This window comes from Poecilia latipinna, unplaced genomic scaffold, assembly GCF_001443285.1.
Source record: "Poecilia latipinna isolate Pla-1442-1.1 unplaced genomic scaffold, P_latipinna-1.0 Scaffold20, whole genome shotgun sequence".
In the NCBI taxonomy this organism is placed as follows: domain Eukaryota; kingdom Metazoa; phylum Chordata; class Actinopteri; order Cyprinodontiformes; family Poeciliidae; genus Poecilia; species Poecilia latipinna.
The window spans coordinates 279,748-294,141 of NW_015112636.1; the positions used below are offsets into that span (position 1 = coordinate 279,748).

The window sequence follows — 14,394 nt, forward strand, 5'->3', positions numbered from 1 at the left end:
TGTAACGTGCTAGTTGCTGAAATTTTGCTACGCAGATAAACTTGATTCATTCTAAATGCTATAAAAAGGAGTTCATTCAAACCTACAGCTGCAAATGTTGCCAGGTGTACAATCACACTCAATAAATCAGAGTATGCAGTCCAAAGAGGCTTGTTTGTCACATTAAAAGTATTTTTATGAACCTGCAAGCAGGAATTACACTGAGTCCAGGATTTTGTATTGAATATATATATATTTTTTAAATTCATCTGATGTAATATTCTAATCCTGAACATGGTTTTATCAGCTGTAAGCAGAAAAGTAATCGCAAGTAACAGAAATAAAGACATTTTCTGATTAATGTTTTTATGCGTTGTCAAGCCGCTTCAACTGTCCTGGAGACACGATAATCCAGTGTGTGTGTGTGTGTGTGTGTGTGTGTGTGTGTGTGTGTGTGTGTGTTGCGCCGTTATTTACCTGTCTAAGCAGACGGCTCCGAGGCTGAACAGCAGCTGGGTGGTCTTCCAGCCCTGAGTGTCTGAACAGGCGGCGTCCCCTTGCGTCAGCAGCTCGTATTTGTCCGCCAGCGCCTCGGTGACGGCGGCGTCGGCTTCTGCCGGAGTGATGCGAAGCAGCAGCTGACCCAGGAGCCCGAGGGAGAGGTGGTAGGTCTCGTTCAGAGAGCCAGCGTTGGAGATGACGGCTCTGAAAAGACGAGGCAGGATGGAGCTCAGGCTGGACAGGCTGAGGGTGCTGCCCTGTGGACAGAGGAGACGGAAATGTCACCAGGGTTCGGCTCGCTTTGTCGGCAGTCAAATTCGAGCACTTTTCAAGCGTTTTCGAAGACAAGTTTTCACACTTTTCCCAGCAACACATGTTGGAGATAAAAGCAACACAAATGAACTATTCACTGTTGCATTATATCACTTATTATTACTGTTATTAATATAGAGGGAAAGTATTTTACAGCAGGGATGAGGTAAATTACAATGTAACAAAATTTGATGTCTTGAAATTTCTCTCACACACAAGTTACAAAAAAATCTCTAAAAAATTTATTTTTCCCAATATTTTTCCCCATGATGAAATAATTTTCATAATAGTAACTAAGCTAAAACATGAGAAGTTTGGTCTGATTTCACTTAAGATCCAAAGTTAAATTGGAAATATGATTCATCATGCAGAAACCAATCACTTAGTGAACCTTTTAAGAATTTTCAAGGATTTCAAGCACTTGTACAAACTCTGCATTACGTTTTTTTAATTGAAAAATGCAGATAATTAAGAAATAATACAAATGGTGCACAAACTGGAATTCTCACTGCTTCAGAAATCAAGGTGAGTTTAACAGGATTCATTTATATAAACTTTGAAAAGGGCTAATCCTAGAAATAAGACCCTGCTGTCACTTTAAACAGCAAGAGGAAAAGGTTAAATCCATTGGAGCGACTATTTTTTTTCCAGAGCAACCCCTACCCACCCAAAAACCAAAAAACAATTAGCTCCACATACTGGTTTAGCTGATGGGAGCATCGCCGCCAGCAGTCCTAGGATCCTCTCTCTGGAGCACTCGGAGAACACGTGCTCCTGCAGCGGGACCTGCGGCACCCTCTCGTCCGTCTCCTTGACGACGTCAGACGCCGGGGAGTTGAGAGCTCCTGGTCCTGATTCTGAAGCTGAAACGTTGTTAAAAAAAGACGAGTTTCTTAGAGCCACTAATAAACTGTGAGGTGATTGTGAGGGATCTAAGCACCTACGTCGAACTACAGGAGAAAGCAGATCCTCGCTGGAGACGGAGGGAGTCTGGCTGAGGCTCCCCGAGTCCAGGGTGTCCTGAGCAACCAGCTTCTTTTTGTCTCCCTCTGCAGAGCTCCGGGGTATGGATAAGTCAGGAGGAGCGGTGGGAGGAGGACTCGGCTCCCCTGCCTTCTTGTCTTTAAGCTGAGGGGGAAAGCGATCGATACGATTTAAAACCCGGCGAGTTCTGTTTACCTCCGCGCGGCCGCGCGCCGTCGGGCTGCTGCCGACCTCGTTCTTGGGAGACAGCGGAGAGCAGACGGCGGCCGTGCTGCCTGGGAGCGACGAGGTGTCCGTGGCCGAGCTGAGCTCCTGGGAGGTCTGAGGCGACGCCGGGCCCAGCTCGCTCTCGGACGCCGACTCGTTGGAGGAGAGCAGAGCGAGCAGGTTGGAGGAGCGGAGGCCTGAGTGCAGCACAGAGAGGTGGAGATGTGTTACAGAGCAAAACCCTGCAACGTGTTTGGGGGTTTTTGGAAACCCGTTAATAGATTCTGACAGCTGTGGACTTTTTTCTTTTCTTTCTGTCTCTTTTCTTCCTGTCTTCTCCGTCCTCATTTCTTTCCACCTATTTCCCACATACTTCTTTCTGCATTTTTCCCCTTCCTTTTATTCCTTCAGTTTCCTTCTTTCATTTTCTCTCCCTGCTTTAAAGTACTGTTTTCTTTCCTACCTTTACATCCCTCTTTTCCAATACATTTTTCAGCCCTCGGCTTCATTCCTTCTTTTACTCTCCTGTTTTTTGCTCTTTTCTCTCTCGTTTATTCCTTCCTAGCTCTGCCTCCGACTTTCCTCTTTTTCCTCCTATGCATTTTACTTCCCTTCACTCTTTCCTCTCTGTTGCTTTTCTTTCATTTGTTAATTTCAGTCCTATTTTCTTTCTTTCCTTCCCCCCACATGTTTTTCTTTTATGTTCCTGTCCCAATATCACCAGAAAACGATGTAACCTATTGCTGGGGTAACAGTAAAGACGGGTGTTTTCTCCAACCTGGCCACTAGATGGCCCTAACTGTACAAAAATTAGAAAAAAATAAAATAGACCTACCTTTGCCAGTCTGGCCTTTGAGCAAACAGTCGGTGATAAGCTGGGAGCAGTGCGCCTGCAGGTCTGAAGCCAGCTCCAGGGTTTTGCCGTCTAAACACTCTCCCTCCGTTTGCTTCTCACTGCTCAGCTCGGAGGAGTACAGGGCCAACGCAGCGAACAGGAGCCACGAGTAGTTGTGGATGTAGGGCTGGATGAGGCGGTGACGGTCACTGATTCGTATGGTCACCATGGGGTACACAGTGATGCGATGGGTGGGTAAATGGCTAAAAAATAAGATAAAATAAGAAGCAACAGTTAGCCACAGAATCCTGTGTGTTTTTCAAAGCAGGGCGATGAAACAGTCTACCTGTCAGGATACTTCTTGGCGTTGTAGCAACCAAAGCACAAGTCAAAGTCCTCGCAGACGTTGCAGTTGATCCTGCTGCCAACAATGAGGCCCTGACAGTGATCGCAGGCGTACTCCATGTTCACCATCTCGTGATCGTCCTCGTGACCTTCGGGTTTGGCTCCGCCTGAACACAAACAAAGAGCCTCCGTTTGACCCGATCAATGGCTTTCTGGTTGTGTGTTGTTGTTGGAGGGTGTCTGCAGGTATCAACAGCTAAAATGTTAAGACTTTTTAAGGTCTGTATCACACACACACACACACACACACGCACACGCACACGCACACGCACACACATGCGCGACACAAATGAACAAAAGAAATTTCCATGTATAGTAGTAGTGGACAGAACGGATGTGGCATCCGACAAAATGTTGCATCTCAGCAACACTTGGGGGGCTGATTTTTGTGATGTAGATCATTTTGATAAATTGCCAATGTGTGATGCGCTCACTCAGGAAGCAGGTCTTGCATAGGTCCATGTCCATGCACTGCAGACATCGGTAGCGGTGCCATGGAGCCATCCTCTCACAGCCGTCGCAGGAAATCACCACATTCAGCAGGTCACAGTAGCGGGCAATAAACATGTGCATCTGAAGGAAAAACGCATTTAGACACGTATTTATCACAAACGGGCACAAATCAGGTAAGACCGCCCCGTTCCTAACCAGAACTTCTTTAGAATACCTTCCTCCTGTCCTCCACGGACTCCTCTTCGTCGATTTTGTCGTACCACTTTTCAAACATGCCGTCCATGCACTCGTCCATCCATTCCTGGTTCTTCTTGTAGTCAGCGATTTCGTCCTCCTCCGTCCACTGACTGAGTTTGAAGCAACGGGAAGCGAACCTTTTAGATTTCATCCCGCAATGTGTCTAAAACGGCGCTCAGTGAGACGCCAAGCGTTAAACAGTTTGCGTGTTACGTGTCGCTTACCTGATGGCGATGTCATGAACGCTGATGTTCTCTTGCGACATCGTGAGCAGGAGTACTGGGAGCTTTATGCTCTGGAAGAGAGGAAGGTCCTGCACCTCCCAGTTCATGTCCAGGAGGTGCAAAAAGCAGCTCTGCACACACGACAGGGCCGGGAGCAGAGCTCTGGAGAGCAGAGATCGGGATCAGTTGACTGCACACTAAACGCACTCTTACACCGATTGCTGCTGACGGCATGTTTTCATCTGCTCTGAGTAAAAACAGGAATATAAGAAACATCTTACTTCTCGTTGAGACTGCTGAAGCCCTGAACCGCCTCCACCAGCATGAGGACCAGCTGATGGTAAGAACGCCTGACCTCCTCCCCGAGTTTCTGCCCGCTGTCCGACAACTGGGAGAAATAACTGAGAAGCACACACAAAAACGATCGACGGTTATTCGTCGAACATGCGGGACGTTCGCGTATTCCTGGGCTGCTGGTCGATATACCTGGTGAAGTCTTTCTGGCAGGCCAGCAGCTCCTGCAGGAACAGGATGCAGTGCGGCTGGAAGAGGTGCGGCTGTCCCAGGGCACGTAAACACTGCTGAATCATCTCCAGCACCTTGCACACACTCAGAGCCTGGGCCTTGTTCAGGGCCAGGGTTTGCAAGATGCTGCCGAGAGAGGAAGCGACAATTCAGACAATGTTACAGTTAACTTCCAGCGGAATACTGGTTCGCAGAAAACCAGGGATGCAACTAATAAAATAATCAATTATCTTACGATTGTTCTGATTGGATTGTAAATTCTGAGCATTTTCCATTTAACCTCTTCAGCGTTTTATTTTTGACAATTCCATCTATTTAATACGTATTAGAAATGCATTCAAAGGTGCAAATAATCTGATAATAAATTTTTTTAAACTAAAAAAATATATTTTATTTTCTAAAATGTAATAACATAACTTTAATTTAGAGTGCGCTTGATCACCTGCAGGAAAAAAAAAAACAACTTCTAACACCAACACGTGAAAAGCTCAGCTCTTTCTGCTTGACTAAACATGGACACAGTTTAGGGATAAAATACTGACGATATTATAGAATTAACCGATGAATAGGTGGAGAGCAAAAGGTGCTTAATAAGAGATTTTTTAAATTTTTTTTTATTTTTTTTTTTACAGAATTTGAACTAGCTACTTAAGGAATTCTGGGAAGTATATGTTTACAAAGACAGTTTTTCTTCTTCTTCTTTAATGCAAAATGTTTATATGTTTGTACAGTTCTGGCTTAATTACTTCTCTGAGCATGTGTTTTTTGTTTTTTTTAAACAAATCACATTTTTGAGTCTCTAAGCTCCAGTTAACGATTAATTGATTACTAAATTAGTTTACGATTATCGACTAATCGTTTCAGACCCACTAACAAATATACAGTGACGATAAACTCGTAGTCCTGCTTCACTTCTTAGAGGCTGGTTGTTACCGACCAACTTTCGAGATGGGGGCACAAAAGTAGTGGCTCAACTTTAACCTCCCTAACTGGTATAGGAACGTTTAGCAACAAATACATACAAATAATGGAATGGAATAATTTTAGCTTCAGTAGTTACTAATCTGTTTACATCCCAGGTCAGATTTTACTACACATATTCACCACTGGTACAGTCAGTAAGCATGTTTGATAAACCTGATTGTTAGAAATTATGACGGCATTGTTCGGTTAGTTGTACTTGCTGTGCTACGCTAAATAAATGCACCGAGTTATTCAAGAACGTGTTTTGTTTCCACACCATGACAAATTGAACGTCCTCTCTCTTACTCTTCCTACCGTTTCTCATTCATTCTCGTCAGCGTCTCCACCTAGTGGCATGGAGTAGTATTACACAACACTGACATTTTTCACTGATTAGTAGCGATCTATAACTAAAAGCTAGAAACGATTAGAAAAAGTGGCTATGGTGTCAAAACTTATATCTAGCGTGACTTTTATGGACTTTACAGAACAATCTGGTGCTAACGGTGTACCTTGCTGTGGTGAGAGCCTGGTCCTTCATAAAGTTCAGGATGTGTTTGAGGATCGGGTAGCGCTCCTTGACAGAGGGGGTCATGTGGGATTCCTCCACGGAGCGACAGGACAGGAGGCGAAGGCGCGAGCGGCTGAACGGAGCTTTACGGGGGAACGTGGAGGGAGAGGCCGGCTCCCCGGCCGCCGGATGGGCGGGGAGGCTCTCCGTGGGGTCTTTGTGGCCCCGCATGCTCTGCTCGGAGGGCGAGGGGTTTGGGGGCTGAGAGGCGGACGGCTGACTCTGACCAAGTCTGCCGTCGACGGCCTCGTCAGGTAATCCCGGCTGCGGGGAGGCGGGCTGGAAGTCTCCTTCTGAGATCGAGCTTGAGCTGAGCAGAGTCGTTTTAGAGTCCCCAGCACCCTGACATGACTTTCCGCAAGGAGGGAAACGAAACAGCAGGAGGCTCTTCTCGATGCACGTCTCAGCTGGGGGAAAAAAAAAGACAGTAGCGATGATGAGCGAACGCTCTCCAAGAGGCGGAAGTTCGTAATGAGATTATCTGGATTCCTTACCCAGAGAATCCATGGTAACTTCCTCTGGACTCCCGTCTTTATCATCGTAAATGTTCATTTTGCCAACAAGGTATCTCTGCTTCATCTCCAACTGAGAGGGGAAAAAAATGCAATCAGGAGCAGTGATTTGATGCAGACACAAATCATGGGAGGAAAACTCACCATCCATGTTCTGATGCTGTCTGCCAGGAGGTAAACTTGCACAAAATCTTCACTCAGAAAGGACTTGCAGTCCTGATTAACTAGAGACGAAAAGGAGCGACACATCAGCTAGATTTAACCACAACAAGGTCCAACTATTGCTAGGAAACCTGACAGCCAATCAGAGCTAGCGCTACCATATGCCTTCAGGGCCTGGTTGAGGGCCGGGGTGTGGTACACCATGGCGGCCCAGATGGCGTTCACAGCCTGGTCCGTCTTTGCCCCGGCGACGATCTCGTTGCTCATGGAGTGCTTTCTGCAAGCCTGCACCAGGGTCCGCATTAGTTCTGCTTTATGCTCCGACGGTTCCTGTGAAGGGTTCCACCGTGCAAAGTCCTCAAGGAAGACCGAGATCTCATCCAAAGCTGACGCGTCCATCTACAAATCACCGGGACAAATAAAAGAGAACCGTCATTTATATCAACAACAACGCTAATCAATCATGGAAGACTGATGAAAATTTGGGGGTTTATGTCAAATATTAAGGGTACAATACATGCATCACTATGTGTTATTTAAAGTGAAGCAAGTATTAAAAACTGTGGGAAAGCACAGTTAATTTTGACCACTCAAAGCACTTTACACTAGAGTCACATTCACCCATTCACACTCACACATTTATTTGGGGTTAAGTGCTTTGCCCAAAGGCAAGTCGACATGTGGCAGGAGGAACCTGGAATCGAACCTACAACCTTCCGATCACTAAACGACCACTCTACCCACAGTTCAGGCAGACTAACCTGGTCGGGGGCTTTTCTGGTGGGATTTGTCTCCCGTGTTTCACTCAAGCCGTGTCGTAGGATGGGCTTCCACAAAGGCGAAGCCTGAACGTGGGACATTTTTCCTGGAGGAAGCTCCTTCACGCTGCGGATCTCTGAAGAATAAGAATAAGAATAATAAGAAGAAGGAGAAGAATAAGAAGAAGAAAAGAAGAGCAGAATACACAAAATGTAACTCTTCTGGTTTACACTTAAAAGTCAGTGTAACAACAATTGAAACAAAGCAACTGTGATCTTCCCGTTGGAGTTTTAAACCTCACCGTAAGGAGATTTCAGTGCCAGGGTTCTGGATGCAAGGCGGCCCATGAGGCGGGCCACCAGTAACTGCTGGTCTGACATCCAGGAAATGGTAATGTCTGGCAGACCCAGCGCCGTCACCGTGAACTTGTATCCCCACTCGTTATTGCTGCTGTCAGAGTGGAACAGGAACTGCAGCTGAGGTCCAGCGTCAAACGTCACCTTCTGTAGGAGCGGAGAGACGGACAGGTAGCGGGACGAAGTGACAACAACTTTCCGCTCCGATAGTTACTCGGCTTCGGCTCGCTTACCTTTGGCCATTTCTCACTCCCGACCTTCATATCGTAGCGCACCTTCCCACCTCTGGAGTCGGTGAACTCTAGGTAGTCGTATCTGTGAGGATCAAGAGGAAACGCTGAGTGAGACGCTGTCACAAAGAGTTTCCCCAAACAGATGTGTGGGAAGGCGTTGCAGTGCATCGGCGACCTCTTCTCCGTCTCGCAGCGTTCGTCAAACTCCACCTCGAAGGAGGTGGCGCCGGGACAAGCGAAGACAGTGGTCTCATGCTGGCTGTTCTCGTAGTTGTGGGGAGACTCCATGTTCCACGTCCGGAGCACCACCGGTTTCTGAGGCTGGTGGGAGCTCTCCTGATCCACCTTCAGTCGTTATAAACGACAATAAAGTTCAGCTACTGAGTCGGATTAACAACAACATCGCAGCTGAATTCACGACGCATTTCCACCTATATTTTGCGTACGACAGACTCGCCTTAGAGAAGATGTCTCCTGTGTCGCTTGACAGTCTTTTGAGGAGCTCGACCAACGAGGAGAAGCTCTTCAGCAACACGCTGTGCGGGATGTCCAACGAACACAGCTCCAGGAGGAAAATCATCTGGCAGGAGACGAACAAACGTTAGCTAAATGCTTTGGTAAAAAGTCGGTTACGTATGAGAGTGAATAAAATTCAGGAGAGAAAGAACTCGTTACCAGCTGTCTGAAGATGGTGGCCAGGATGGAGCTGCCCAGTTTGTTGTTAATTTCGCTGCTGGTGAACCTCTCGAGCAGGGAGCCCAGCACGGCCTGGACGCTTCCCAAGAACTGATCCACATCTGGAGGAACATGTTCATGAGAGGAGCGATGAACGTCTCTGGTCACATTCGGGGTCTCTGCAGGTTTCAGCAACTCAAACGTAAAAGTGCGTTCACACCAAATGCGTCTAACGCTTCAAAAGTCCGACATGTGTGCGCGTTGAATGCAGACGCTTGACATTTTGCTCAACACCTCGCGCTTTTTTGCGTCAGGCGTGTCTGGTTTACATTCAAAGTCTATGTGGAGGCGCATCGAGGCGTTGTTTTCAGTTGCCGGCCTATTTGTCAGATGCGTCGAATGCTCCAAACACTTCAAATCGTGCTACGGTACACCCGCAAAACTCCCCGCAACGGGTCCTCGACCCGCCTCCCCACACACTTTGAATGTAAACCAGATGCACCCGACGCTCTAAACGTGTTTTGTGTGAACGCACCATAAGACTTTAAGACCATTATGAATGCAATTTAAGACTTCTATCACAACAGAAATGTACAAAAAATAAATTAATCGCTTGTATCTATACATACACAAGCACACATACATATGGACAACTATTCAGGAAGAAATTATACTGACGAGATTAACTATAGACATCTTTTAAACACATTTCAGAGATTTTAAGGCCTTAATTTGAGATACATGAATTTTAAGACTTTTTAAGGATGTGCAGACACCCTTACATTAAATAAATCATTTATTATTCTGATTAGACTTTACTGCACACCCTTGAAACAAGCAGCGCTCATTACTGTTCCTCTATGAATCCGTTTGTGCAGCACTGCGTTGGAAATGAAACGAAGCCGTCCCGTTTCAAAAATGCAGCCCTGTTAAAACGGCTCACATCTTAGAAGGATGTCTCTGGCCAGGTCACATGCGGTGGGTGTGGAGGTTCCCCCTTTGAGCTGCAGGTAGCACCAGGACAGCAGGCTGCCCTGCAGAGCCCAGAACAGAGACAGCAACACCTTCCTGCTGGCTCCGGTCTTCCCATCCACCATCATCACCTCACACTGAAAGACCGAACGTTAGTTAAAGATTGTTCGATTTGATGCAGTAGATCTTTCAAAGTGAATAACGAAAGTCTGAAGTCACCTCTCTCGATGCGACGAGTAGCAGCGTCTCCATGACTACCAGTATGGGGCTGATGTCGAAGTCTGACGGCGCTCCTTTGGGGGGAAGCAGGAGGAGGCCGCTTGGATCCTGGTTACTGAGCAAAGACAAGCACACCTGTTGTTGATATCATCTCATGTGTGAGTAAAATACATACAGGTGTGTCTGGATACGTGTTCTTACCTGAAATAATTACAAAGAGACTCGAACGTCACCTTCACCGACTCTGGCTGATCATCTTCAGTGATGTTTTTCTGTAAAGACAGCAGATTAGGATTACTACACCTGCTACATAAATACCAATCAGTAATAAATAGCGCTTTATAAATAGGTTTATATATTATAGGAGTTTAATTTCTTCTAGAATACAGTTAAAAGCAATAAAGCGGGATTTTTTTAGATTCCAATTTTAGCTGCAGTAAGAGGGAAAAAAAACGGTGAAACTTGCCATCATGTGGAAGAGCTTGTCCCGCCTGTTGAGTTTATCAGGGAAGAAAACAGCAGCTCCGTTCAGAATGGCCTTTACCGCTTCCTTGTGCAAAATGGTCTCCATTACAGTTTCTCCTTCTGGACCATCCACAACTGAAACACAAGAATCATGGCTGTCAAACACCGCCGACCCTGACGACCCCCTCCTTGCATGACTTTGACTCTTGTTCTTACCGTGGCAGAGGTGAGTGTAGAGCTCCGACACAGCCTGAGCGGAGACACTCTGAGAATCTCCACTGCTGGATGTAGATGGACCTGCTGCTGCTGCTGCTGCAGAGGCACATTCTTCTGGTGTTTTACTCTCCTCTGCGTCCTGGAGCTCGGTCGGGTTGGGCAGCATGGGGAAACAGTTCTGCATCAACTGGAGCAGGAGGACTCTGCTCTTCAACACCTCCTCTCCCTCACTGCAACACGGAGATTACCAACAACTAAGAGCCCAACACTCTCACTCTGACGGCGTCGGGCTGAAACGATTAATCGGATTCATTGTGACGAATCCGATTATTTGCTGAAGAACGCAGTCGGAGCAACAATAATGCCAAAACTGCACACGAAATGCATACATTTTGATGTAAAGTCAAGCAGAAAGGGCAGAGCTTTGCACATGTTGATGTTAGGAGGATTTTTTTTATTTTTTTAGCTGCAGATTTACACTAAAAGAATGTTGTGCTTTTACATTTTAGGCATATATATTGCATGACGGCTGATGGCTTAAAAGCGGCATCCGACGTGCCAGCAGGCAAGAACCTCGCAAAATCGGTGCACCTCGTGTGTTTACGGGTCGCAAATAAGCACCAGAGGTAATCTGACTACTCACATCTCCCTGAGTTTGTTGTAGAAGTTCCAGAAAAGGTTAAGGCTGAGACCACTGAAGTCCAGAAGATACTTCTGCTTGAAGTGTGAGGCATCCTGCAGACACAAGCGAACACAGTTGAGTCAATCTGATCAAATGAGTAGAAAGTCTGCAGTGTCTCCTCAAAGCCACTAGAGGGCAGAGGAACTGAATATGAGCAAATAAATGAGCACAGAGGAAGGGAAATCACACATTCCGGCTTGATTACATGCTACTTTAGCCAGAATAAAACAAAAATATTTCTCTTTGGATTTGTTCTTAGTGTTTCTTTGTGGAAATTGAGGAGATTTCTTATGAACAGACATTGCTGTTCAGAAGTGTTGAGTCATCCCTGAACGCATTCATTCGTCTCTCCAACAACGACTCAGACGACTTTCTTTTAAAGTGGTCCGGATCAATAGACTTCCAGGCTTCCTGGAAGTCTTTCAAACATTTTCCGAGGAAAACCTCCTTCCTCTTTCATTTCCACATCTCTATGAAATGATTTCCAAAGGACGGCTGCTCTGTTTATAATACAGTGAAGATCGATTACACCCAAAAATGCAACTTAAATCCAGCAGGCGGTGCTACGTTACCATGTCTCGCGTGAGCTGCTGTATGAAGAAAAGGGTTTTATTGAGAAGACAAAGGCCCGTGACTCCATTTTGGTCAAGGCCGTCTCCCTGTCCGCCGAGGTCGTCCAGGTCAACGAGCCTCTCCGTTCCGGGGCACAGGTAGCCGCTGAAGCTGAGGTTCTGCACACCTAGCCGCTCGGCCGAGTCCTGCCTGGTGCAGAGGAACTTCACCATCAGGAACTGAGAAGACAAAACAATGAGATGTTGATGCTACCAAGTCTGAAAGGATAACAAATTTTTAAATTGTCCCAGGAATGACTGCGATAAACGATAGCATTATTGTTTCGACACCATTTTTAACTGATACAGTGGTGGGGGGCAGAACAATTTAAGTCAAAGAATAAGAAAGGGTGGAACTGGAAGACATTTTAAATATCCAAAATAAAACACAGCAACCAAAAGCAATGAAAAGGAAATAAAAACCACACAAACAAAACGAATAATGAAATCTGTAAGCAAAACTGCCCTTCAAAAAATATTATTAATCAGAATGGAAATTATTGAATCATTCATTGATTAACAAGCTTAGGCATAACACAGCCAATCTATGCTAACCAGCGCAAAAATAGGATTAATTAAGAGCAAAGAAGTTGGGAGGAAACAGAAAAAGTACATAAAAAGTTTTAAACGGCATCAGCGAACGGACTGGCCGGTACCTTAGCAATGCGACACTGCTGCAGCTTGATCTCCACATCATTCCAGTCCTCTTCAAGTTCAAACCAGCCAATCGGCTCATCCTCACTCTGCGCCGACATCTTCCCGCTGCAGGTAACGTGACAGAGAGACTTCAAGGTAATAAACTACACAGACCTCCCATGAAGACACTCATGGCATTAAGGGACATACAGCAGTGTGACAAAGTGTTTGCCTCCTTACAGATTTATTTTCTTCTTGCATTTTTTTGTCACGCTTAAAAATTTTAATAGCAGACAGAAACAACACGAGTGAACATAAAAAGTGACTTTCAAACAATAATTTAATTTATTCAAGGGGGGGAAAAAAAGCTACCCACACCGTCCTGTTCCTCTGGGAAAGCAATTGGCTCTTTGTTAAATCATGAATTAACTTTGATTAAACTACATTTCCGAGAAAGCTGAACTCAATTTCACAAGCCAAACCCAGGCCTGGATATTCCCTGATGAATCATTTAAATATAATAAATCATTTAGTGATATATTTAATAAGATATATGTACATACAAATAATTTAAATAGAACCTCTCTGGTGGAGGAAAGATCTAAAATAGAAAGATAACGTCAAAAACAGCAGAAAGACAAAGTCACTGACATTTATGAGTCTGGAAAAGACATTTTGAAGACGAACTATTCAGTGAACTATTTGTTACATTTTTTCATTACCTATTTTACATTGGCTTTTATACTCCTACTTGCACTGACTGAACAAATTAAAGTTGTATTTTTTTTTTTTTTACATGTTTGACGAAGCTTGTGAAGCAATTGGTGGATTTAAACGTTACTGTGCTGGTGCAAAGTTATCAAAATATATTTCACAAATAAAAATTAGGGCTGCATCAATATGAACATTTGGACTGATTGTGATCAACTACTACTCACACAGAGGTTGACTGTGTGACTAATTAAGTGTTATTTAGTTGTGTCAGAATATGGGCTAAAAAAAAAGCACACCACACTTTTCACACATTTACTTGCAAACAACTCAGAAAACCACATATTTTACTTCAGCTTCACAATTACACAACAGCTTTTCACATTCAATTCCCTTTTGAATAGCTGAAACTTGTGTTAGTAATATGAAAAATTTTAGATAGTTGTGAACAGTTTTGTGAAAGAAAAATAAAAAACGAGGAGAAATCCTCACCTGTCCTGTACAAACTCTTTGTAGTCCTTGTAGTTCCACGAGTCATACTTTTTGAACCTCTTGAAATGCTTCTCTGCATCAAAAGATTCCTCCTCCATGTACGCAAACACCAAGCCACATTTAGCGCCGATCGCTCCTTTTCGCACCTGATCACATCGACAACAACGCAAAAGAATAATCAACACCCAATCACGAGTTATATTTCAATCAAATACCTCAACATTAGGGGATTTAGTTAATTTTAAAATGCTATTATTTACGTTTAAAGCAAGAAAGAGATCACGTGCTATAAGAAAACGTGTTTGTGAATTAATGAGTGAGTGAATAAAATGACTGATTGACTGAAATGTCTTCAGCTCTCTTATTAAACGTGTGAAATGGTGCCGTCTTACTTTGATCTTCATCTGCGTGACCTGGAAGTTGCTCTGGTCCTCCGTGGACAGGATGACGCTGGCTTTCTTCCTGCCGCTTTCTGTGAGGAAACCTGGACAAACAAA

The 14,394-nt window shown here is 44.9% G+C and overlaps 1 protein-coding gene across 3 annotated transcripts in view; it reads right to left on the reverse strand.

Moving 5' to 3' along the window:
• Positions 1–14,394, reverse strand: part of zzef1 (zinc finger, ZZ-type with EF hand domain 1) — a 37,597-nt gene that overhangs the window by 13,411 nt on the left and 9,792 nt on the right. For all 3 annotated transcript variants that reach the window (XM_015035229.1, XM_015035221.1, XM_015035215.1), the window contains exons 14-40: positions 11,409–11,500; positions 10,766–10,995; positions 10,551–10,684; positions 10,286–10,356; positions 10,085–10,199; positions 9,837–10,002; positions 8,894–9,015; positions 8,676–8,798; positions 8,394–8,563; positions 8,219–8,300; positions 7,931–8,132; positions 7,632–7,765; positions 7,029–7,269; positions 6,853–6,932; positions 6,691–6,781; positions 6,138–6,603; positions 4,624–4,788; positions 4,419–4,538; positions 4,138–4,299; positions 3,891–4,023; positions 3,658–3,796; positions 3,165–3,330; positions 2,819–3,081; positions 2,008–2,180; positions 1,737–1,920; positions 1,492–1,655; positions 457–737 (exon numbers count right to left, since the gene is read on the reverse strand). In XM_015035229.1, the coding sequence (XP_014890715.1) occupies positions 457–737; positions 1,492–1,655; positions 1,737–1,920; positions 2,008–2,180; positions 2,819–3,081; positions 3,165–3,330; positions 3,658–3,796; positions 3,891–4,023; positions 4,138–4,299; positions 4,419–4,538; positions 4,624–4,788; positions 6,138–6,603; positions 6,691–6,781; positions 6,853–6,932; positions 7,029–7,269; positions 7,632–7,765; positions 7,931–8,132; positions 8,219–8,300; positions 8,394–8,563; positions 8,676–8,798; positions 8,894–9,015; positions 9,837–10,002; positions 10,085–10,199; positions 10,286–10,356; positions 10,551–10,684; positions 10,766–10,995; positions 11,409–11,500 (4,469 nt within the window). The remainder of the gene's footprint in view (positions 1–456; positions 738–1,491; positions 1,656–1,736; positions 1,921–2,007; positions 2,181–2,818; positions 3,082–3,164; positions 3,331–3,657; positions 3,797–3,890; positions 4,024–4,137; positions 4,300–4,418; positions 4,539–4,623; positions 4,789–6,137; positions 6,604–6,690; positions 6,782–6,852; positions 6,933–7,028; positions 7,270–7,631; positions 7,766–7,930; positions 8,133–8,218; positions 8,301–8,393; positions 8,564–8,675; positions 8,799–8,893; positions 9,016–9,836; positions 10,003–10,084; positions 10,200–10,285; positions 10,357–10,550; positions 10,685–10,765; positions 10,996–11,408; positions 11,501–14,394) is intronic.